Genomic DNA, 23,342 nt, shown 5'->3' on the forward strand with positions numbered 1-23,342 from the left:
ATCAGCCTTGCTCTTTTATAGAAATAATGAAACATTTTTTCCTTCTCTTAACACAAATTTTTGTTTGACGATATTAAAATGTTATGTCTTTCAAAAAAGATTCGAAAAGATGTTTCTTGGGAACTGCGTGTCATTACTAAGTCTCCCAGCAATCTCTGCGCCCCTCCGCCTGACGTGGCGTGTAGTGTCCAGTCCCTTGTTTTGAAGCCGCTGTTCCGGTGTCCGCCATTGGAAAAAGATAGGTCAAATCCCTTCAACAATCCAATAAATAAGAAGCCATCCTGTGGTTTATGTAGCTGGTTTTTGGAAATATGGCATCTGGAAAACACTGTGTGTTATTTCTGCTGGTTATTTTATGCCTGGAAACCATTACAGGAGACGAACACGATCACAAAGTAGGTTGATATTGGTGGGCACAGTCCGCGTATTTTGTCTTTCCTGTTCAGTCCCTCTGTTACTATTTTCAAATCTGTTTTCATATCTATGTCAAGGACGTGGATTTATTTTAACTAGATAGCTAATGGCCTTTAAAATCAAAGCGATCTTAATTTGACGCTGTTTTTTTATTCTTGAATTAAGCAATAACGTAACGTTCAAACGAATAATATTTGGAATTGACACATCAGCACATAGCATATTTCTTATAAAGCCTGGGATATCGACCTTTAAAGTTTTGCGGTTTATTCCTTCATTCGATTTCTGTTAACTCGTATGATAATCATGTTACATTTGTTTGAAGCTTTGCAAAAGAAATCTATGGATGTTTACGATAATAACGACACCGCAACATTTGGAAGAAATGACCTTAATGTTTGTTTACTGTGATCGTTGGTTTTGCGATCTGGTCTCATTTGTTCTGTTGTTGGTTTTTGGTCAGGCTAATTAGCTGTTCGCTTATTAAACAGCAATAATTCTGTTTAGAACTGAATGCTTGGGATAGAAGGAATAAAATGGAGCTGTAATTTTAAGATTCATTGAAAGGTTTTTGTTATGATTTATTTGGTAGTTAGTCAGCTGCTGTGCACGTAAGCTTTAATTTTACTCTATATGTGAGTTCAAAAGTTACCCCTGTTGCCCAAAAGTAGCATTGTGGGCCCAAATACTGAAGCATAAATTACACTATTACAGTAGTTACATTTTGAAAAATTACATGTAATATAAATAATGTATGTACTGACATAACAGTGATTGCAAGTTAATATTTTGTTATGCAGGTGTGTTATTATTAAGAGTTGCTGTAAAATGAACACATCCCATTAACTTATTGCCCATCTGGCCCGAGTTCAAAGAGCCGATAACTATCCACAGGATAAGTCACTATCCAGCAGAGCAAATGTACTCCAACTAACGCTTTAGGCAGGGTTTTCACACAATCCCATACTTAAATTTGGCATCTGCTTCTACTCTATCCACAAATAATAGGGCTATCGCGAAAATCTTGCACACATTTCATCTGCTGGATAGCGACCTATCCAGTGGATAAAATTGTCCACTCTTTGAACAACTGGGACCTGATCGATAACATGCATGGGTGCATAGGTACATATGGCCAACCACAAATTCCAAGAAAAAGACGTGAACAAAATCCTTGCAAATTCATGCCCATAGAATAGGTAATTTCTGATCACCAACATTACCACTTCTGGAGATGAATATTGTGATTTATTTGATAAGATTTCCACACATCCCCACATATTAACTACAGTATGTTGTATAATTATTGTGTGGTTTAAAAGTTCTTTTGGTTTAAAAATTTTCATACCAGTTTGATTTTTATTTCCATTTGCCTCAGGGTAATAAGGAAAATAAAAGGAAAATAAAAATTAAACCGTGCGACCCACAGTTTATCCAGTATAAAGACAGGCATAAGATGAATTATGCATCCAGGCAAATTATGATACAGTGGGTGCGAAGACAGTTACTTCATCAAAATACATAATCTCCCTTATACATGTATTGTGTATCTGTCTTCGTACTAGGCAAACTACAACATTTAGATGCATTTAACCAGATGCACAACATGTACATAGACATGTAATGTTTGGCTGATTTTGTGCCCAGACAGATTAATATGTGCCTATGGTATAAAAGCAGCCATTATTGTGTTTGAAAGGTAAAATGCAGTCATTTACCTGCTGTCCGAAAAGAAAAAAAAAATGTCATTGGAAAGGTCAGAGCAAGCAGATCCTTACTCCATGATCCAAGATGACTTGAATAATTAATATGGTTATGTTAAAGAAAAGCTAAAGAATACCAGGGACTTCAGAGTAATACTATTTTCCCTGCAAGCCTTTTTCTGGCTTACAATGTTCATGTAGAAACCATTTGCTTGTTGTATCTTATTATAAGAAATTTACACAAAATACACTTAGTTTAATGAGAACTGAGGGAAAATTTAGTTTGAAATAAACAAAATGGAGGGAAATGAGAAGGCTAAATTTTGAAATGGAGGAATTTAACGCGAACCCAGAGGTCTTGTTTTCTATCAAGAACTAAACGTTAATGATTCCAAAGTCTTTTCATCCCAAGTATGCTGAAAAGGATGCCAAGAGTGATACACAGTTGTGCCAGGGCTTTCAATGAGAGCTTGGGGATCTTTGATAGAAAAATAAAGTATTGAAGCCACACTAAAAGAAGAATTCTTGCTAATATTCTTGTTTTCTGACCTGCTTCAAAAGTTAGTGACAGCCCTGAATGCTGATGCCATTCAATGTCTCTGCAAAAGGTGTTTATACAGTGTAAATGCCCTTGCAGTTACCATTTATTTTTCTGTTGTTTTTGTAGTATGAGGATGGTGAAGAGGTTGTACTTTGGATGAACACAGTGGGACCTTATCACAACAGACAAGAAACCTACACTTACTTTTCACTGCCATTTTGCAAAGGCACCAAGAAGACCATTGGCCATTACCATGAAACTCTTGGAGAAGCTATTCAAGGAGTAGAGCTTGAGTTCAGTGGGATTGACATTGCTTTTAAAGGTTTGTGTTTGTAGTGTTGTGTGCATTTTCCACTACTGAGTAGTGTGCTACAATACTAGACACACTTCTGATTCTAGGTCTCACCCCTGTTGAACTACATGTGTAGCATAAAACAGTTTACAAAAGAGTACTTAAGTGTGATATCACAAATATTTGAATGTTTGAAATTATGGGATCATTTACATTAAGATGTTCGGAAAGAGTGTGATGAAAAATGCCTTCTTGCCAAAAAAAACAGCATCTTATTTCAGTTTGGGAGTGAGATATTAGGAGTTTTATGCTCCAATGACTCTATATACAAATCCTTCTAATTTTGTCTCAGTTCTAAACATTTGGAACTGAGACAAAATTACAAGGATTTGTATAGGGTCGTTGGAGCATAATGATAATATGTCACCTCAAATTGCAATAAGATGCTGATTTTTGGCAAGTAGACATTTTTCATCATGCTCTTTCAAAATATCTCGGCAAATTCCATACATAATTTCAGAAATTTAGTTTTTGTTGCAATGCCATCACTGTAGGACTCCATATATACATGTTCATGTAATTCTCCACCAGGTTCCTAAGACCTGGAATTCCCTTCCTTGTGACCTTATCAATTTATAAATTTGCCTTCGGTAATATTACTACTTTCAAGTGATCTCTCAATCAATACTTCATTATTTAACGGGTTAAACACTAATGTTACCCTCCATATTCATGCTTCAACTTTTTTTAACATGTACTAAATGATGAGGAAGCCTAAATTGAATAGCTCTTATAGTTCCTTTAGGCTTGCTCACCAATTATTGACCTCAAGATCTGTGTACCTTTTTTCTTATTTGCTTGAATTGAGTGGAGCTATATTTGTTGTAAGTTTTTTTGCGTGATATAATAATTATATTGTTGTAAATGTTAGCACTGGCAAATAAAGAACAAAAAAATATATATGTATGAAGGGCATTGATTGTAGAAAAGATTATCTTGTGCCCATTCAGGGAGTCTTTCTGTCAGTCTAGTTTGGGTTTTAGGTCATTGCTTAATGGGTATTAACATAAAAGAACTCACTGCTTTGCAACTGAACTTGGTGTAGTTCCTAGTTTTTACTGCTATAATATTTTCTTGTTGGTGTTTATGTACATTTAAGATCCTTATTTCACTGACTTGCCGAGTGTTGTTGTCTTTTGTTGGTGTAAATAAATAAAAAAATATATCAACTTTATTTAAAGAGGGTAACACGGGACAGTACTTCAACTGAATAACTAGTGACCCTCAAATTAAAATTGTGTAACAAAAATTAAGTGACCAAAAATACGTGTCATTAAAGGGAAAGAACTATAAATACATGTATATACATAAAATATTAATAAGACTAAAAGAGTAAAAACTATATTTACAAACTATAATTACAATAAAAATACTACTAAGATGGGTCAAGCGAGAGGAAGGTTGTGAAGTGCCGGATTAGCATATGGCAAAAGATAAAATTAAGTTTCCCTTAAACTAAAATGATCAACATCATTGTATCTAGATAAAAAATGACTATAAACAGCCGTTCTAAATAAGGTTACACATGTTCCTTTCTTAAGGTGAAAAAAATTCAGTTCAGAAATTGTTTCAGGGGTTAAAGGCACTGATATGAATGCGCGTTGTTCTCATTCTTTGTTATTTTCGTAACTACAGGTACAATGTACACTGTAGCAGCCTCCCACGAATAGCCTATGCTACATTGTACATGTACTTGCAGGTTGCAGTGCATTTATTGTAAATTCTTTACTTGAAACTTTGCATGTCTGTTTATAGAACAGAATTAATTTTTCTAAAAGTCGATGAATTGAATGGATGTTTCATCTGCATGCTGTTTGTATTGTGTAAATAGTATTGTAAGCAATAATATTTTAAGTCTTATACATGTAAGTTTGCTAGAGAAGAATAATTATCTTGAATCCCTTTCGTTAGTGTAATTTCAGAGAATTAAAAAAGAGAAAGTAGAAAACAAACAAACAAAAATAAAACAACAACAACAACAAGTTACACTTTAGCAACTAAAAGTATAATATTAATTGTATTTAATTATTTCCTTTTAGTCAATGTTCCACCTGTGGGTTATTGTACATTGGAGCTGACTCAGGACAACAATGATGCCATGGTATATGCTGTGAAGAATCATTATTGGTATCAAATGTACATAGGTAGGTGTGATTGTATTCCACTGAATTTTGTACTATTTTATAAAACTCAGCATTGTAATTTTGCCATAACATTATAGCATTATAATTTATTTATTTGACGTGCAGGGTGTTCATTAGGTTTCGGAGATCGAAGAATTCTCCGGCTACTACGCAGAATTCTCCGGATAAATTTTGCTTGTTTCCTGTGAGAGCTTTGCCCTTTCAGGATAATTCTCCTGTTACTTTACAGTATTCTCCTGCTACTCCAATTCTTAATGAAAACCCTGGACTTGGATATTTCAAGAATTTTAAGTTTTTTTTTTTGCTTCTTTGTAATTTGTCTGTTCCAACTCAATTTGGAAAAGATAGTCCTTCTGTACAGTGTAAATTCTAAAGTTCAGGGCTGTCGCTAATACTGTAGCTGGGAGCAGGTTATTATGGCTGGCAACTACTGTAGAAATAGCTGACTTCACAGGGTTTTGCTTGCTATATGATGTCTGGTACTTTGATGTCAGTTCTTTAATTTCTTGAAGTTCCCCTAAGTTAAAGGGGCAGTGTCATGGGAGATATCATGATTTTGGTCAAAATCACTAAATTTAAACTTTGAACACTGTGTTAATTAATTTCTAAATCACTAATAATTTAAAGCAATATTAATAGTGATTCTAAGACAAAAGGTTAAACCAAAATATGGTACAACGGGCGATTTTTTGTATCTTGGTAATCTGCTGGAGCGAAAATATCCGTGGATAGTTTCTTTGCATTCTGATAGTCTTTTAATGGAATTTTGTCATTATATCTTGGCTGCTATCAACCAAATAGTGTCTTGTCAATTTTTAATGTGTTACTAAAAATAGCGTGATACTGTCCCTTTAAGATGTAATCAAAGTACTGTTACAATAACAATAGGCAATTTTGGAAGATACAAGTTGTTGATTTCGGCCTACTACATGTAGGAATGTAACATCAGTACACAAATGTACAGTACATGTAATTCACTCGTAACAGGTCACATGGATCATCGTCCGCAATGGCAGCCCTTGTTTTGTTTTGTTTTGTTTTTACAGTGCACATTTTCATTTTTTGCACTAATTTTTGTTCTTTTTGTTGCAGATGATTTGCCAATATGGGGTAAGTCACACGAAGTCAAAAGATTATTCCATGATAGCGTTACTATAGTTATAGCCATAGGTGTACAATCATTAACATGTACAATATACATCAAGTTTTTGAAGTTCACTTGTGGTTTTAGTTTCTGATTATAAGGTTTCTGTACTCTTTGCCATGATTTCACACACGTGGGGTTATCTCTAGATGTAGGCAACGACCAAAACTAAGGATAAGGTGCAAAAAGGTTGAACAAAAGAGCATTTGGAGGTCTTTTTTTCTGCGTATCTTAAAGTGTTTAATGGATTGGCCAACTGTAGGGCATTTTTCTATGCATATTAGTTCATGTGATCTTCTCTTCTCCAGGTATTGTTGGTGAAATTGGTGAAAGTAAAGATGAGAACTACATCTGGACCCACAAGAAGTTTGATGTCAGTTACAATGGAGATCAGATTGTAGACGTGAGCTTAACAAGTGAATCCAAAACAAAGCTCACTCCCAACACAAAAATCAGCTTCACTTATGAGGTATGGAAAAAAGTGTGTTTTTAACAATAATTTTTTGTCATTTTTGAAGACCTACACTGTACACATACATAACTATAATGTACACTGTAGTATAGCTGTACATACAATGTAGCCACACTAGTGGAAAAGTGCCTGTCCAATAGACCGTATTCACTTGGTTGTTTTGTTGCCCCATTACAGATCATGTGACGGTACTCTAGGGAGTGGTCTCTTTTAGAATTGGTCATATTCACTTTGGCATACATTCTTTACTTACAAAAAGACAAAGGATTGATTCTCCTGAGAATATCACATGGTTTGTAATGGGCAATAGAGCGAATAAGGTCTATTAACTGAGTTGGTACATGTGCCACATGACTGTGTACAGTAATAATTACTGTAAACAATTATTGTTTTAGCCATACAGGGGGAATCCACTTCATGAATAGTTTCATACTGACAATGTAAGGTTCTAGTTCCAGTGTGGGTCTCACAGTCTATTCTCTGTGTTCTTTTTGATCTAGGTAAAGTGGACAGAGTCGAAAGTGGAGTTTGCCAGAAGATATGACAAGTACCTTGATCCAAGCTTCTTCCAGCACAGGGTAAGGTTACACTATACAAACCATTTCTGTGTAAATTTTCTGTGACTAAGTTGTGCGTATTATTTTCACTTCCAATTCCATTCCCTTTTAAATAAAACAAACCATCTTGCTAAATCAGTGTTCCACCTGTGATTGCTGTCCTTCTCAAGCCAGACTCTTGGCTAATTACAAAAAGAACACAGTTTACATGTAGATTCGGACGTAGAAGAAAGGATTTATTGTGCATGGTCCTTGGTGATTTGTTAAATCTTCCAGTGCAAAGTCGGGAATTTTTTGTTCATTCCAAAGGAGGCAACCTTGAGTCTTGTGAAGAGATTTAACCCAAGATAAATGCTATGCAAAAATTGCTGACACTTTAAAATATTCTTTTGCTTGTTTTCAAATTGGCCTTAATAACCTCGTTCTTAACTTAAAAAATCAAAAGAATTTTTACCTTGATGAGGCTAGTAGGGCTAATTTGAATGCAGACAAAAGAATATTAAATTGTCAAGCATTCTTGCTTAAAGTCTATAACTCTATGGTGTTGGTGCACTAATGGATGATTGAATGAATGAACTTTATTTGAGTGTCAGGGTATTTAGCAAAGTAACTACAGTACATGTACATGTGAATTGTGGAAAATATTAAAACATTCTGTTTCTGCAGTATAAAAAATAGGAGAAAATTGTTACACCTACAAAGAGTAATTACCTGTACAAATACTTGTCTTCAGCTGTTCTTCAATAAACACCACCTTAAATGTGTAAAATAGTATAATAATAGTACAATAATTGTGAAATCTCTTCATGGCTTGTAGTCTTTTACACCAAAGTAATTGAAAGGTGGAGAGCATACAGCCGTAAGTATCCTATGGTGCACCAAATTTTGTTGGATGAATATTGGCTTGATGTTAACCCTTTAACCCCTAATACCAAAGAACAAATTCTTCCATCTTGTCCCCATACTTTTGTTATAAAAGTACTGGGGAGAAGTTATTAAAATATCAAGAAAATTTGCCCTGGGTGATCATAATTGTATCCTTAATTCTCGTGACCTCAGAGGTTGAATAAGCATTGACATTACAAGGAGAAATTTGATGCTGATCACTGTTAGGGGTTGAAGGGTTAAACGATGTTCAGCCATGAATATTGTTATTCAGCAGATGTTGCTCAACAGTGTAGGAACAATGTTTAGCTTTGGCTTGACATGCGATGTCGTAGGACTGTCATGCTGTCAACTCCTTTTGACGATTGATTTAGAACTCATGATTTTGTTTGCAGATCCACTGGTTTTCAATATTCAACTCTTTCATGATGGTGATCTTCCTGGTGGGTCTTGTTTCCATGATTCTGATGAGAACTCTGAGAAAGGATTATGCGCGGTACAGCAAAGATGACGAGCTGGATGACATGGTAAGACAATTTTCAAACAACAGTTCAGAATCCACCAGAGGTTTGCTGCCAGTTTTACTGTATCTTGTTTCAGTTTTCATTGCATTTGCACACATCTTGCCCAATTTAGACAGTGCATCTCTTGACTACATGTACACTGTACATGTTATGTATTAATATTATTTACACTGTATATAGCTTACTTGATCATGGCAAGTTCTTATGTGGGGATGTGTTCAATAAAAATGTGTATGTTTGCCAGTTGCAAGTTGTCTACTAAACAAATAATGTTTTGAGAAATAAAGCCTACATACAGGTATTGAAAAAAAGAGTGAGACCATAATATTTACCAGACATGGAAAGTAGACTGTGTAATTTTGCATCTGCATTACTTTCGCTTTACACTGTTTGTTTGTTTCTTTGTTTGTTGTTCGTTTTGTTTTTGTTTTTTTTACTTACTTTTTGCACTGCTTTCTCAACTATAAGAAGCAGAACGAAAACCAACTGTGACTAGCTTGCACTTGCTTTCACTTGCTTGGTGCCCTCTGCTTGCATTATTTTTTTTTTTACTTCTAATTGGCTCATTGCATTGTTTTGTTTACATTAGCTGTTGTGATAAGGTTTAAGAGTGTTTAAGTTTTTGTGGTTTTGGTTTGTCAACACTCAAATTTTACGATAATAAAGACCGCATTTCCAAACCTCCTTCACAGTAGTTATTTCCTTTGTTTCCTCTTCATGAAGTGTTAATGAGTTTGAAAATGATTAAAAATGTAGGACTAACTAAATAATTGTTCCATTTAGTATTATTACTTTTAGTTTGTAAACTAGTGTAAAGTTTTTTCATGTCTGTATTTGTAAGTTCTCGTTAGTTTTCTAAAGTGTTCCTGTGTTCGTCTTGTCCCGCCTCAATTAGTTTTGTAACTATTTGCGGGACAAAACATTTATTCTTTTGTTTTTCAAATAAATTTGTTGTTGTTGTTGTTTGTTGTTTGAGAAGACAAAATGACATATCTTGGGCCACTTTTTGCTGAACAAGTTCTTCTAAAATTTCTGATGGGGCCTGCTGGGCCCTTAGAAGCCAATTCTAGGATAAAACTTATTAATGCTGGGCATTATTATTATTATTATTATTATTATTATTATTATTATTATTATTATCCTTGATTAATTTTGATGTTATGATTTTAGGAGAGGGATCTTGGTGATGAATATGGCTGGAAACAGGTTCACGGTGATGTGTTCAGACCTGCGTCACATCGTTTACTGTTCACTGCCCTGATTGGTACAGGATATCACCTGTGCGTGGTGGCCGGTTGTGTCATCTTCTTTACTATCATGGGAGATCTTTACACCTCGTAAGTGTTTTGTTTCTTCGTACACTCACGCAACGGTGTGGTTTATTATGGAGTTAACTATAGTGAAACATGAAAAAAAATAATAAGAAATGTCCATTAAAGATGAGGTGTTTACTTTGAGAGGTCAAATTTCTGGTCGGCACTGTGTTTCTTTGTGTTTTGTTTGAATATGTGACGTCCAGAAAACCAATTCACCTAGTGTATTTCAAAATCACAGCTCATACGATGCGAACATACACGTAGGCACGGGCGGTTTAAAAAAATGGCCAGATAAATGCATTATGAGACAAGTGTTTTTCTTCTCGTGAGAAACTTTAGTTCAGTAGTATTCCAAAATTTCCGCTTCAGTCACTCTCCTGAGACGAGAGTCGCGTCTCTCGATACAACATTAGAGACGCAACTCTGGTCTCGCGAGAAACAAGATGAGACTGGTAACTTACTTTTGAGTATTGTTTTGTTTGCAGGCGTGGTTCCATCCTTAGTACAACAATATTTGTATATGCAGCAACAGCTCCTGTAAATGGATTTATGGGTGGCAGCCTGTATGCCAGACAAGGAGGTGTGTATGTGTACAGAATTAGACCTTGTTAACAGGAAATGAAATCAAAGTCTTCACTACTGTCCTCTCAATTTGTTTTGTTCACAATAATTATTTACCTGTTGTTTTGTTTGTGGCCTACAGCTTATTCTCAAAACCAAGTCTTATGTGTTTTTGTTGGTTTTTTTTTTTCACATGCAACTGTCATTGCAGTGTTAAAAGCTTAGAATACCAAGTGCCTTTTCCCAAGAATAATTACTTTTGGAAAGTGATGGTCGAAATAGACAAAAAAAATGTGGTGCAGTGTTTTCGGAATAAACTTGTATAAAAAGTGAGGCAAATATGAGCAACACTTGAAAACACAAGACTGCTACTAGCTTTGGATATCCTGAGAAAACATTCTTCTGTGTTTGAAATACGAGTATTTAAGTACACTTTACAGTGCTTTATCAACTGACATCTACTGTATTTTACTTAAATTCTGCAGGAAGACAGTGGATAAAGCAGATGGCATTGAGTGCTGTGTTGTTCCCTCTGCTTGTTTGTGGAACTGCTTTTATGATCAATTTCATTGCCATTTATTATCATGCATCTAGAGCCATCCCATTTGCTACAATGGTAAGATTCATGAAGAAAGAGATTTGAACCAATAATTATGTAATGTTTAAAAAACGGGCAGCATGTTTTATTGGGCGTAAAACCACGAGGCGCAGTTGAGTGGTTTTAGACCCGATAAAACACGTGCTGCGAGTTTTTTTAACGGCTTCAAAAGCATTCCTGGAAAAGCGTGTGTCAATAGAGTTCTTAAGAATGATGCTTTTGTGAATGTTGGAAATTAGCATAAGAGAAAAACAATGTGTACTAATGAGGAGTGTTTTATCAGCTGATAAAACACCGCATACTAATAAGGAGGAGGTTTATCAATATAAAGTCACTGCACGTGATGTTTTATCGACCATTTGATAGGTCTATGAACTTATGAATTATTAATGTGTTTTTGAAGTGTGTTATAAAGGGTGATTGACCATACAAAACACCATTGAGGAAAATTAATGATTGCGTGTATTAATGATCCTGTTACAAAAATGGTGCTTTACATAGTAACTGACAGCTATAGTAAGTTCATTCACAAATCACATGTACGGTTTTCAAATTTATGAAAAGCCTGCTATGTAAGTCTGATGTGACCTGTACAAGCACACAAGATTAGTACATTGTGCAGTCTATACTTACATATTTCAGCATTGTATGAATCTGTCTTTGTGGTTTCAAATGGCAAGCTTCTATAGACTTTTGAGGGTAAAATCCAGTATTTTGAACACTATGCAAAAAGGGCTGGAAATTTTATTTTATTTATTTATTTATTTATTTTTTTTGCTTTCTTTTTTCTTGAAGGTTGCTGTCACAGCCATTGTTATCTTTGTCATTCTTCCATTAACACTCGTGGGAACTGTGTTGGGAAGAAATCTCTCTGGTGCTCCAAATGTTCCTTGTAGAGTTAACACAGTTCCCAGACCTATACCAGAGAAAAAGTGGTAAGACCAAGTTAGTTATGTTCATTACAAGTACAGAGGTTGGTCTCACACATAGCCAATCAGATTCTACAGACATCCTCTTTAAAAGCAAGCATTAAAACAAGAATGACCCAAGCGCTGGTTGACTGTTAAACTTGTGAGGAGTACTGTAGTTACATGTAAAAGTAAAATTTTGATGTTGCTGTGGTGACTTTTACGTTTTATGACTAAGTTGTAAAAGTAGACCTTATTTTTGAATCCAAAATTTTTTGAATTTCAAAAGCTCTTGCTAAGATCTTATTTTCCCCCATAGTCATAAGCCACGCAAAAATTGCATTTGATTTAGTAAGCATCTTCCTTAAGAAAATAATTAAAGGTTCTTGGACCATCCCAGGATCCACAGAGCATAACTATACATTAAAAAAGGAGCGCTGTGAGTGTCCTGAACATACACATGTACAGTGTATGTGTGTGTCAAGTTGGATGAGCTAGAGTAACAGTTGTGTTATAATTACCTGTCTATCAAAAGTTTTCCTAACAGTCAGGTGAATAATAATGTTGTTTTTGTGTTGTTTTAGGTTCATGGAACCACTAGTGATTATAATTCTTGGGGGAGTTTTGCCGTTTGGATCTATATTCATTGAAATGTAAGTACACGTAAAGTCTTCACTTTTCATGCCTAATCATCTACAAAGAGCTTTTAGGCATTGTCATCGTTTAATTAGACCTGTTTATTACATGTACTATACATGTTTCTTTTTTCCGAGCATGCCTGTGTCATTTACTGATTAATACATCATTCTAATTTATTCACCATGCTTTACATATTCCATCACATTATTTCCATTGCGCATATGCCACACATTATATGCAGGATGTTTGTCCCATGAACCTAGTTTAATGGCCTTAGCGGCTTAGCTCCCACAAGTCTCCTGTAGCTCAGTGGTAGAGCATCCGAACTAGTAATCGGAAGGTCTTAGCTTCGACTCCTGATAGGAGCACTCGGATTTTTTTTGCCGAGTATGCCTGTGTCATTTAACAATTAATACATCATTCTCATACATGTTTCTTATTCCTACCAGGTACTTCATTTTCACGTCATTCTGGGCTTACAAGATTTACTATGTGTTTGGTTTTATGCTGTTGGTGTTCCTTATTCTCGCCATTGTAACCGTGTGCGTCACCATTGTGTGCACTTATTTCCTTCTTAACGCTGAAGATTACAGATGGTGAGCTCACCGATTGTTTCATTAGTTCTATTTAGGAAATGTTTAAAACACGAGTAGCAGTGTGGTTTTAGACCCGATAAAACATGTGCTGGGTCAGTTTTTTTTTTTTTTTTTTGCTGCGTCAGTTTTTGAACTGCTTCAAAAACATTCCTGGAAAAGCGTGTGTCAAGAGAGTTCCTAACAGTGATGCTTTTGTGAATGTTGGAAATTAGCCTACAAGAAAAACATTAAATGCCGCATACTAATGAGGTGGTTTTTATTGGGTTTTAAAACCACTACACGTGATGTTTTATCAACCATTTGATTGGTCAATGGGCTTATGAATTATTTTTGAAATCTTGTTAAAGCCTGTCCAGAGGGTATGTTGGACGCCAAGGGGAAAAGTGTTCAGATGTAGCAGCTGTAATAAGGACTCGCGTGATTGGCTTGTAACCCCTGCTAGAAAATAGTAGAACAGAACAACAGAACAATACCCCCAACCCTAAAAACAATAGCAGCTGGTACACAATTAAAACAAGCTTACAAGAGCTGCTACACTACTGCTAACTGGGGCACCAAAATGTTAGCTACAGCTATAGTTAAGGACGGTGCCTACTAATATCGAAGTATTTTTGTGGGGTTTATAACTATGTGGGGTAAGCAGACCTTAGCATGGGCTATTGGAATCCAAAAAGAAAATTGGGGGTAACCACGTATTTTTCAGAGATAATTAAGCAATAATATCTTAAAAAAGCGCCAAAATATAAAGCAATGTATGGGATTTTTCCTAAATTGAAGCTTAATTATCTTTGAAAAATGCATGGTTACAGCTGTACCTCCAATTTTCTTTTGAGATACCAAAAGCATTTGCTAAGTTCTGCTTTCTCGGCATAGTTTTAAACCGCGCAAAAATATTCCTGTATCAGTAGGCACCACCCATAGGAAACCCGAGTCTTGCGATGCGCAGAACATATGCGCAGTAACAATAGTAGGCACCGTCCTTAACTGTAAAAATCATTATCAATCACTGTTACTAAGACTGCCCTGTTGGTACACACTGTACAAACCTGTAAATACAGTAGTTTTAAACGAGTCTAGCATACACTGTAGGCAGTTTTCAACCAATGTTATTAATGTACATTAGTCCCACCTTACATGTATGATCCTTCAAATCTGTTCCATTCTTACTGAAATGGCAAGCTTTGATTGGCCAATGGTCAGAGAACCCTTCTGTTATTGCATAGCCTGAGTACATTGTACAATCACGTATCTCGTTTTTTGGAAAAGGAGCGCGGGGGGGGGGGGGGGGTGGGGAGAGCAAAGCCTGACACGAGTGTTTTGCTTTTGTTTCCTTCCCCCTCTGCCCTCTCCTCCGTCCCCTTAGGAAGGTCTGATACTCAGGTTAGTTACTGCGTGTCTAACATTAATTGTATCCTTCCTCTTATCAGGCAATGGACAGCATTTTTGTCAGCTGCTTCCACAGCTGGTTATGTGTATCTGTACTCCTTTTACTACTTCTTCTTCAAGACCAAGTAAGACTTATTCCCTTGCTTTAACTTTTAACTCAATAAATATTTGGGGAGCAGGGCGTAGTGGTGAGAGCACTCGCCTGCCACCAATGTGGCCCGGGCTCGATTCCCCGATTTGGCGTCATATGTGGGTCGAGTTTATTGTCGGTTCTCGTCCCTGCTCCGACGGTTTTTATCCAGGTTCTCCGGTTTTCCGCCCTCCACAAAACCGACATTTCCAAATTCCTATTCGACCTGGAACGCACGGACACCTTAATTTGAACGAGATCCTAGTGCTCTTTGGTGCTTCGTGGGTAAATAAATTACGTTTACATTTTTTACATTTACAAATATTAGCACTTTTAGAAGAAGTTGTTATTTAGAGAATGGAGGAAGTCCACAACATTTAGCACTAGGCCTCCTTGTCAAGTGCCCAATTGCAGAAATTAATTTCTATTTTTTTGTGTGTGCTTTTCAGAATGTACGGCCTTTTTCAGACGACATTCTATTTCGGTTACATGGCTCTTTTCAGCGTTGGTCTCGGGATAATGTGCGGTGAGTTGGATTACCTGTTTTTGAAATTTTCTAGTCCACTTTGTCTGTCTTGATCTTCTTATTCTAGTCAAAATACTCACAAAAAACAAACCTGCCACCAACCAAGCAGTCATCTCGCTACCTCGTTATCACCGCCAAATGATCTCTTGGCGGCGATTTCTTGGTGGCCAGGCGTTGCGATTTCTCCTGGTACCGAGCTCGGTGGTGAGGCGACTTCTGGTGGTGAGGTCGTTGGTGGCGAAGTGACTGTACCCCATATTGATTGCTTTGTTTGTTACGCAGGCACCTTTGGATACGCCGGGGCAAGTGCTTTCGTCAGGAAGATTTACTCTACGGTGAAAATAGATTAACGAAAAAAAGGGAACGATCAAAAATCTGGCTTTGGATCTGGAGGCTGTTTTTAAAACGACATCGAACATTAAAGTGTGTATTTATAGGTATTAAAAGTTACATGCGTACGTAGGAAAGAAATCAATGAAGAGAAATGGTTCTTCCGTTTTTCTGGCCTTACGACAATCATTGGTGATCCATAAATCGGATTACTTCGTTCGGAAAAGTTGAGGGTAGTTCTGTTTAAAGGGTAAAAAAAAAGAACAATAAATACTTCTCGCAATGATTACAGCAACGGTAAACTTGTGGGAAATATTTCTTGGTGGGTGTTATACTTTAGTATTTTATTGGTGCACCTTGGGTCGCGACTTCGTTGCGACACAAGTTGTGCGAAAAGTTTTCTTGTCTAATACCGGTTTTAGAAACTTGTATTTAATTCTGCTGAGGTTACAATTTTCGCTTCATGATATGTTTAGTATTTTTTACACTGCAGTCGAGTCTTCAGTTCAACATTCCATCATACATCACACACAAACAGAACTTCTCGTTCAAGGTCTGACTCTTGTCGCGTTTAACTAATGTTTCACTATTTTATTCGCCTTTAAAACTCTTGTTGGTAAATATTGCGTGACCTTGGAACTCAAGCAACGGTATCTTTTCTCCGACAACGTTGAGTCGACAAAAGACAGTCTTTTAGTTCTCTTTATTGTGAAAATGTTGCTTCTCGCCACGGATGGGAAGTGTCAGCTTTTCATATTTATATCCTCTTCACTGTTCTCCATAGATTCACTAGGCTACTTACTCGGAGAATTTGTGTTATCGTTAAGGTGCTGTATCTTTGCTGATCATTTTCGTCATTCTCCTAACCGGTATGTTTGAATGTAAGGAGAAATAACACGTTGAACACGAGACTTTTGGTAGCTGCCTGTGACATCGAAGATGTGAAAGTTGTTGATGTTGGTTAACGTTCCTGTGGTATGTCGGCTTAGGAAGGTGTCGTCCCACAGTCTCGTATTTAGTTTTAAATAACCAATGAATATTGCTTATGCTTTGATTGGACAATTAACATGAAAAATCACTCAACCACGTCATCCAGAACGTCGTATTTCCTGTATGCATCTCGATTTAAAAGGCCAGTCTCCGTTTCTGCCCTGCTTCAGGGTAAATTAAAGACGACCAAAAGGGAAAATATTTCGAGGTTGGTCTGAAGGTCACTATTTCACCTGCTAACGTGGAGGAGATCTCGGCCGAGGATACCGGGCATCGAACTGATAAGTAATTTCGGTATTTCTTGCTCGTAAATTAATCTTGGTAGATTTTCTACATGTTTATCAGTGTGTTTGTTTTTGCGTGTTCGTTTCACTTATTCTTGTGTGTGTAGTGTTATTTTCAATTCGTAAAGAAGACAAACATAAATAGAATAAAAAATAAAAAGTCGATCATAGCTAGCCTGTGTGCAGAGGCAAGAAAGTAACAAGAGATTCCATCGTGCAGGCTAGCTGTGCATCATAGCTTGTCAACAACCGGTTAAAAAGTGTATTTAAATTCCTTTTGAGTAGCTCTGTCAAATTTAACGACTGTTTAGATTCTTAAAATTGAATTCCCGAAAGTTTGTATCCATAGAGAAAGGTAAACATGAACAGTTTTCCATAAAGCAAAAGAAAGTTTTTCTGGGTCATTTATCGTCTAATTCAGTGTATTTAGGGTAAGAATGCTGATTTGTTAAGCTTTGTCGAAGTGTATCCATATTAAAATTAATAAGGAATCTTGAGAGAAAATTAATGTTCAATTTATGTTGTTATTGGACGTTTGGGAACAGAAGCGTGGAAAATAGCCTTGGTCTGCAGTACAGAAAGTTCGACCTGTTGCTGATCGATGCCGCTACCGTTCTTTATTTAACTAAAGATTTCTTTGCGCTATTTGATTTTCAAAAGCTAAATATTGAATATTGTACCAATATATCACATAACGATTTTTAAGTCATTTCATAAAAGTAATAAACCTTCTGTTGACTGTGACCTGCCATTTATCCGTTCCGAATGTTTGAAGAATGCTATTTAAAAAAATCTACTTGCCAATAGTGGAAGTTTCGAATTTTCCAGGAACAGGGAAAGAGATTTCTCTTTTTATTTCATTATATGCTCAAATAATTTCGTTTTTAGTTAGGTTACATAGGCTCGATTTCTAAGTGGTTTGTTAGTCGTGTGTACTGCAATCCTGGTTACAGATAAGTCCCAAATCTGCACCGTGCTCAACTTTAGTTTAGGTTTTTCGCCGCTCAGTGTCATGTATTGTCGACTCTCTTTAGAGCGGACACATTCAAGTCCAGTTCAATCTCTTCCGCCTTTAGATACAGACAGACAGACAGGTGCAATTCGGTCGGTATTAGCCAACCTGATGTGTTCGCCCTGTACTGAGTACATTAGTTGCTGGGTTGGCCAAGCTTTGTAATATTCAATGTGGCCGATTCGTTTACACCTTTACCAATTTCAACTAGACAATCAATTACGTGGGGCTATTGGGCTAATTTGCCTTGACCCTGAGGTTTGAATTATATCAAGTTTTGCTTCAACCAGTTGTCTAGCCATGATTAATGTCCATGGAAGGTCATAACTTGCGAACAAAAGCCCCTTAATTGCCAAACCTCGTAATCACTATCCAATCAGAGCAGACGTGAGCAGCGCAGTCAACCAATGAGAATTCGAAGCAAATACATGTAACCGGCGCCAAGCGCGGGAAAACGCGTGCGAGCAAGGCACGATTGGTTTTGGCTTTACTTCTCATTGGCTGAGAAAGTGCCACAATTGCTTTCGACACAATTGAAAAAACGCTCGAAGTGGCGATAAATTACATCAGTACATGAGGCCCGTTTAAACGGTTTCAACATTTGCTCAACATTCGTTTCAACAAAAGCTGAACGGATGTTGGGCGAATGTTGGATGAACGGAGTGTTCAAACGGCTTCAACGCCAGTCAACATTTTCAAGAACAAAGGAAGTGTTGAATGAAAGTTTAAACCAATTTAAATTTGACTCAACACACTTTCAACAAGCTTTCAACATTTTTTGCACTTTCAACAATGTTGAACGACCTGTTCAAACACCCCAGACATTTGGTTCAACAAAGTGTTGAACGCATGTTGAAGCAAATGTTGAAACCGTTTAAAAGGGCCTTTATCATTAATTTGGTACTTATTTATTGTAGCTTAGCTTGCTTCCCTGTAGATTTAATTGTAATGCGTAGGATAGTCAAGTTAAGCCGGCTTTTTGCGATTAAAATGTTGTGCATCATTTTTGACTTCCAGTTTTAATGAATAGAAAAGGCACTCAATTATACGAGTGTCTTTTTTAAAATATGACGAGCTTTGTTCACTAAAGCCTGGTTTTCGCTAGCGACGCAGACACAGGCGCAAGCACAAGCATAAGAGCTTTATGTCAGGTGAAAACGAACGCGACACAAGCACAAGCGCAAGTTTGATCCTTTGCTTGCGTCGAGGCCGTTTTCATGGTGAAATAAGCACTCTTATACTTGCGTTTGTGGTTGCGCTTGTGCTTGCGTCGCTAGTGAAAACCACGCTTAAAAGCTCAAACCAAATAGTTGTAACTTTGAAAAGGGAAACTGCATTTTAACCCTAAGCATCTTAGAGTGCCCAAATTTCAAAACGTTTCACTGAGAAACTAGATCTCAGAAATTTCGTTCAACAAAATTTCCTAGGATCCATGATAAAACCAAACTATTGGTTATAGTTTTCCTTTAATGATATATAACAAATTAAAGGTCTTTCTCTGTAGGAGGATAGGGCTAAAATGCAAAGTTTTTCTGATTAGAATAAAACGTTTCCTTTTTATGATGGGTAGATATGGTCAGTTGTGAATAACATTTTCCACAAGTAAATAGTTAAACAAGATTGTGTATATTTGGTGGCGTATCACCATCACTAAATAATTACAGTGCTGTAACCCTGTAAGTAAGCAGACGAATTTTCTCATTACCTATAAGAGGATCTGTTGCTTTTAGCCAATCAACACTTGTACTATTTTAGTGAAGATAATGCGAGAAAATGTCAACTAACATTAAAAGAAATGTATGGTCATATGAAGGCTAATGTTTGGGTAAGGGGGGGGGGGGGGGTCAGTTTCAACTGTGGTGCTGCGTCGGCGGGGAGTGGAAACGGATGTTCGGGTTTTGGCAATAGAGTTGATGAGGTAATTTGGCTACTGTAAAGAGATTTGGGAGCTGACAGTTTCGAGCGTTAGCATTCGCTCTTCGGATTCTTCCCTGTGACGATGGGCTAACGCTCGAAACGTCAGCACTCGAATCTCTTTACTGTGGCCAAATTACCTTATCGACTGTACTGATAAAACCAAACATACTGTTTGGGTAGTTTACCCTGTATTGTCCAAAAGCGAGTTTGCCGAGAAAGCCTCTGCGGCTGGGAGAGGCCTGGAGATAAAACAACTTCCTGTAAGTTTTGAGTCCTGTGGATCAGGCTAAGTTGAGGCATTGTTTTAAGAGGTGCGGCAATTAACAATGGAGGCGCCACAATGGCTACAATCTTTTGTCTTATTCACTTAAGGTCTGTTGCAAAGATCTGTAAACAGCAAACTCGCAATCTAATTGGCTACGCCAGGGCGGTCTTATTACACAACAGAGTGTTTCTGACGCGGGACTATCGGCTGCTAGTTGCCCTGCGGAAATTTGATGCTCTTCCAACAAAAATTAGCTTCGAGAGCTTACCGTATTTATTCGATTAACCGCCCACCTTTGAATAAGCGCCCACCCAGAAAGTCCAAAAAGTTTAAAATAAGCACCCACCCTCACCTCCCTCCCAACAAAAAGCATTTCTGTACTAGCTCAGCATAAAGTAGAGGAGCGTCGGTTGCAATTGTGTTCCAAAATTGGTTTCAGATACGGTAGTCAATGAACTTTTATCATGTTTATGGCTTGTTCATGTTAGTTTTTGCACTTTGTTTTGTCTTGTTGAAGCGGGAAAAAAATGTTATCCCTTGTTTTTGTATTCTCTAAAAATGTCCTCGCTTGCTGAAAATGTTGGGAAAATAACAAGCGCCCACCTCGAATAAGCGCCCAGTAGACATTAAACCCTCAAAATTTCGGACGCTTTTAATCTCGGACAAATTAATAATTTACTTCTTAAAAAGTTAAGATCTCTCATGTTAAGCATCTTTATTTATCTTGCATTGTATTGGTAGTAGCAGGGAAGTGTTCAGTTCATAAAACATAAAAAGTGTCACTGGGTTTGGGATATGGTTTCCAAACGTTTCGGGATTGGTCCTTTCTCAGTGGAAAAAACCACTATTGTGTTAGTAGTTCCTAGTATAATAGTGTCCGAATTCGAATTTTGTCTGAAATCCTAAGTTCGAGAATTGTCCGTCCGAGATATTTTGTTAATGTATGCTTGTTTTCCGAGAACATCAAATTTCCAAGGGGCAGCCATCAGATTGATACTTTAATACCGAGACAGAAACGCTGTATTTCGTCCCCTTCGCGCGCTCGTTCCGTCGTGAATCTAGCCTGCAAGCACGTTCTCTAATTGGAGTCTCGCGCGAGATTTATTTGGGTCGCGCCAAAGCGGCGAGCGTGGCGAAAGCCTCGAGATCAGAGGATTGGGGCGGTGGCGAGAGAAGGAGAGCAACCTTCTGCCCCGCCCTCGCCCCAATTCTCTTGCGGCTCGCTTCACTCGCCGCTTGCGTCCCAAAAGTCTCTTATTAAGGTGGCTGAACACAGTTTGCGCGCGCTTTCCAGATTCTGCAGTAAGTGATGCTATTAAGCGCGCGCTAGGGTTGTGGTACGCAAATACGGCGGTCGATAAAGTGATCCCTCAATTTCACATGAAATGGATAATAAAGTTGAGTTTTGATCCTAAATAACTGAGTTTCTCGTTTCTGGACTCTTTTTCTTTACTTTCTGAGCAAAAAAAACATTCACCAAGACCTTTCGCATGCTTTTCATCTTTGCCATGAAACCCAAATAAAACCACGCATGCGCATTCGACCAAAAATTACGACTGGTTCTTTTCGTGGAAATTAACTGTTTTCTAAGGAACCGCTCATTAGAATTCCCTGAAATTTTGCATGAAAATAGTTCCCTAAAAGCGTAACTCACCTACAAAGAGAAACCTAAATCTAACAGAGGGTATCTTCACAAAACATTAAGATGCAAAATTAATATTTGCAGGAGATCTCTCTGTCAAAATTACATGAAAATAGTGCAACTGTGTCAGTGTTTTGTTAGTTGTTTTGGATACAAAAAATGGAAAAAATCTAATGAGTACATTTTCAAAAATAAAGGAAACCTACTATTTATGGACGTTTAATAGTTCGCTGCGTTGCCATGGAAACGGTACTTAGCTTAACAAGACGTACGAAAATACATTCTTTCTTAGTTGATTTTACACCATGCCAATTTTGGGCGTCCAGAAATACATACTTTCCAAATAACGTCTTCTAACATCTGTACACTAAAAAACTGTATTCGGCCACCTTAAACCAAATAGAGAGCTTAAGTGACGCGAACGGTCCTCGGTTCGAGAGGTTCTCGTAACTAGAAGCGGATTCCATTTGAACAAGGTCCCGCATTGTCAAAGGAACGGCTTCTCTCGTCTTTGTAACGGATCACTGCCTCAATATCTTATTAATAATAACAGTAGCACGTTAAGCCTGGTTTAGACGTACGACGCAAGCACAAGCACAAGAAACCTGCGTGTAAACCGGTGCTACGCAAGCATAAGCTCCTTGTGCTTGCGTCGTCCCGGTCTACACGTACGACGCAACGCCGCAAGCATAAGCACAAGCACAAGAGAATGGAACGATTTCCATTCTCTTGTGCTTGCGTCGTTGCGTCGTACGTGTAAACCGGGGCGACGCAAGCATAAGCACAAGCGCAAGGAAAGGAAACTGAAAAACAGTGACAAGTTGTCAGCGTACATTCTAGTTACTCGAGCGTTCCCATTTTTCGCCATGTTGGAATCAAATCTCGCGCCTAAAGGCAGCCCGGCAGCGCGATTGCGCCAATTTTTTTTATGCTTCTACGCTTGCGTATGTCACCTTATGATTATGCTTATCGCAGGTGTAAACGTCCTTGTGCTTATGCTTCCGTCGAACGTGTAAACCATGCTTTAGTAATAACTAACAATAACAATCGTAAGAAATAGCGCTACTAATCTTTAAAAAGAAAAAAATGCTTTATCGGACGCCAAAAAAAAATTGAATAATTACCTGTAAATATAGGAAGGAACAAAAAAATGTTATATGTAAATGACACTTGTAATAAAGGACTGAAGATAACAGACTGACTGAGAATTAATAACTCTAGGAGGGACAAAGTCTTGCCCACGTCCTCTCATTGGAGTGCTTTCCATTTGTCAAAACTAGCCGACCAGACCGAAGAAACTTGAGAGATGATGCTGCAAAATCTTGAAAACTAATCACTCCGAAAATGGTACGCGCTATTTTGAAGAAATTCGAAGGACTAAGATAAAAACTTGTTCTAAAAATTGGTACATTCCGTTTACGAACTACCAGTGTGGCCGGCCAGTTCTGAAAAATGGAGTGAAGTGCCCTTAGTCTCCTAATTCTATTGAGTGGCTATTGAGTGTCT

General features: G+C 37.4%; 2 protein-coding genes across 3 annotated transcripts in view; both read left to right on the top strand.

Annotated features, from left to right (window-relative positions):
• Positions 1–211: 211 nt before the first annotated feature.
• LOC146481556 (transmembrane 9 superfamily member 3-like) lies at positions 212–19,818 on the top strand. Of its 2 annotated transcripts, XR_014864451.1 has the most exons (17): positions 212–395; positions 2,785–2,980; positions 5,050–5,154; positions 6,247–6,264; positions 6,607–6,767; positions 7,271–7,348; positions 8,608–8,739; positions 9,907–10,073; positions 10,538–10,632; positions 11,099–11,229; positions 12,007–12,146; positions 12,704–12,772; positions 13,208–13,354; positions 14,782–14,865; positions 15,320–15,396; positions 15,679–18,806; positions 18,852–19,818. XR_014864451.1 is itself a non-coding variant. In XM_085108363.1 (16 exons), exons 1-16 carry the CDS (start codon positions 312–314, stop codon positions 15,744–15,746), a joined length of 1,752 nt encoding a protein of 583 aa, XP_084964489.1. In that variant the 5' UTR covers positions 212–311; the 3' UTR covers positions 15,747–19,818. The 2 variants fall into 2 exon arrangements, 1 of the variants encoding a protein (XP_084964489.1); XM_085108363.1 differs by having other exon boundaries at positions 15,679–19,818.
• The window catches only part of LOC146481557 (inactive pancreatic lipase-related protein 1-like), a 102,207-nt gene continuing 93,184 nt past the window's right edge, over positions 14,320–23,342 (top strand). Inside the window, exon 1 of the mRNA XM_085108375.1 lies at positions 14,320–14,334. The gene's annotated coding sequence lies outside the window, so the exon portion shown is untranslated. The remainder of the gene's footprint in view (positions 14,335–23,342) is intronic.

Source organism: Pavona decussata, unplaced genomic scaffold, assembly GCF_977016875.1.
Source record: "Pavona decussata unplaced genomic scaffold, jaPavDecu1.1 SCAFFOLD_49, whole genome shotgun sequence".
NCBI classification, from domain to species: domain Eukaryota; kingdom Metazoa; phylum Cnidaria; class Anthozoa; order Scleractinia; family Agariciidae; genus Pavona; species Pavona decussata.

Bases quoted from the DNA above. Each gene is read 5' to 3' on its own strand.
- LOC146481556 (XM_085108363.1), top strand. From the start codon at position 312: ATGGCATCTGGAAAACACTGTGTGTTATTTCTGCTGGTTATTTTATGC. The intron at 6,768-7,270 runs GTATGGAAAAAA...TTTTTGATCTAG, and splicing joins AAATCAGCTTCACTTATGAG to GTAAAGTGGACAGAGTCGAA. The intron at 13,355-14,781 runs GTGAGCTCACCG...TCCTCTTATCAG, and splicing joins AACGCTGAAGATTACAGATG to GCAATGGACAGCATTTTTGT.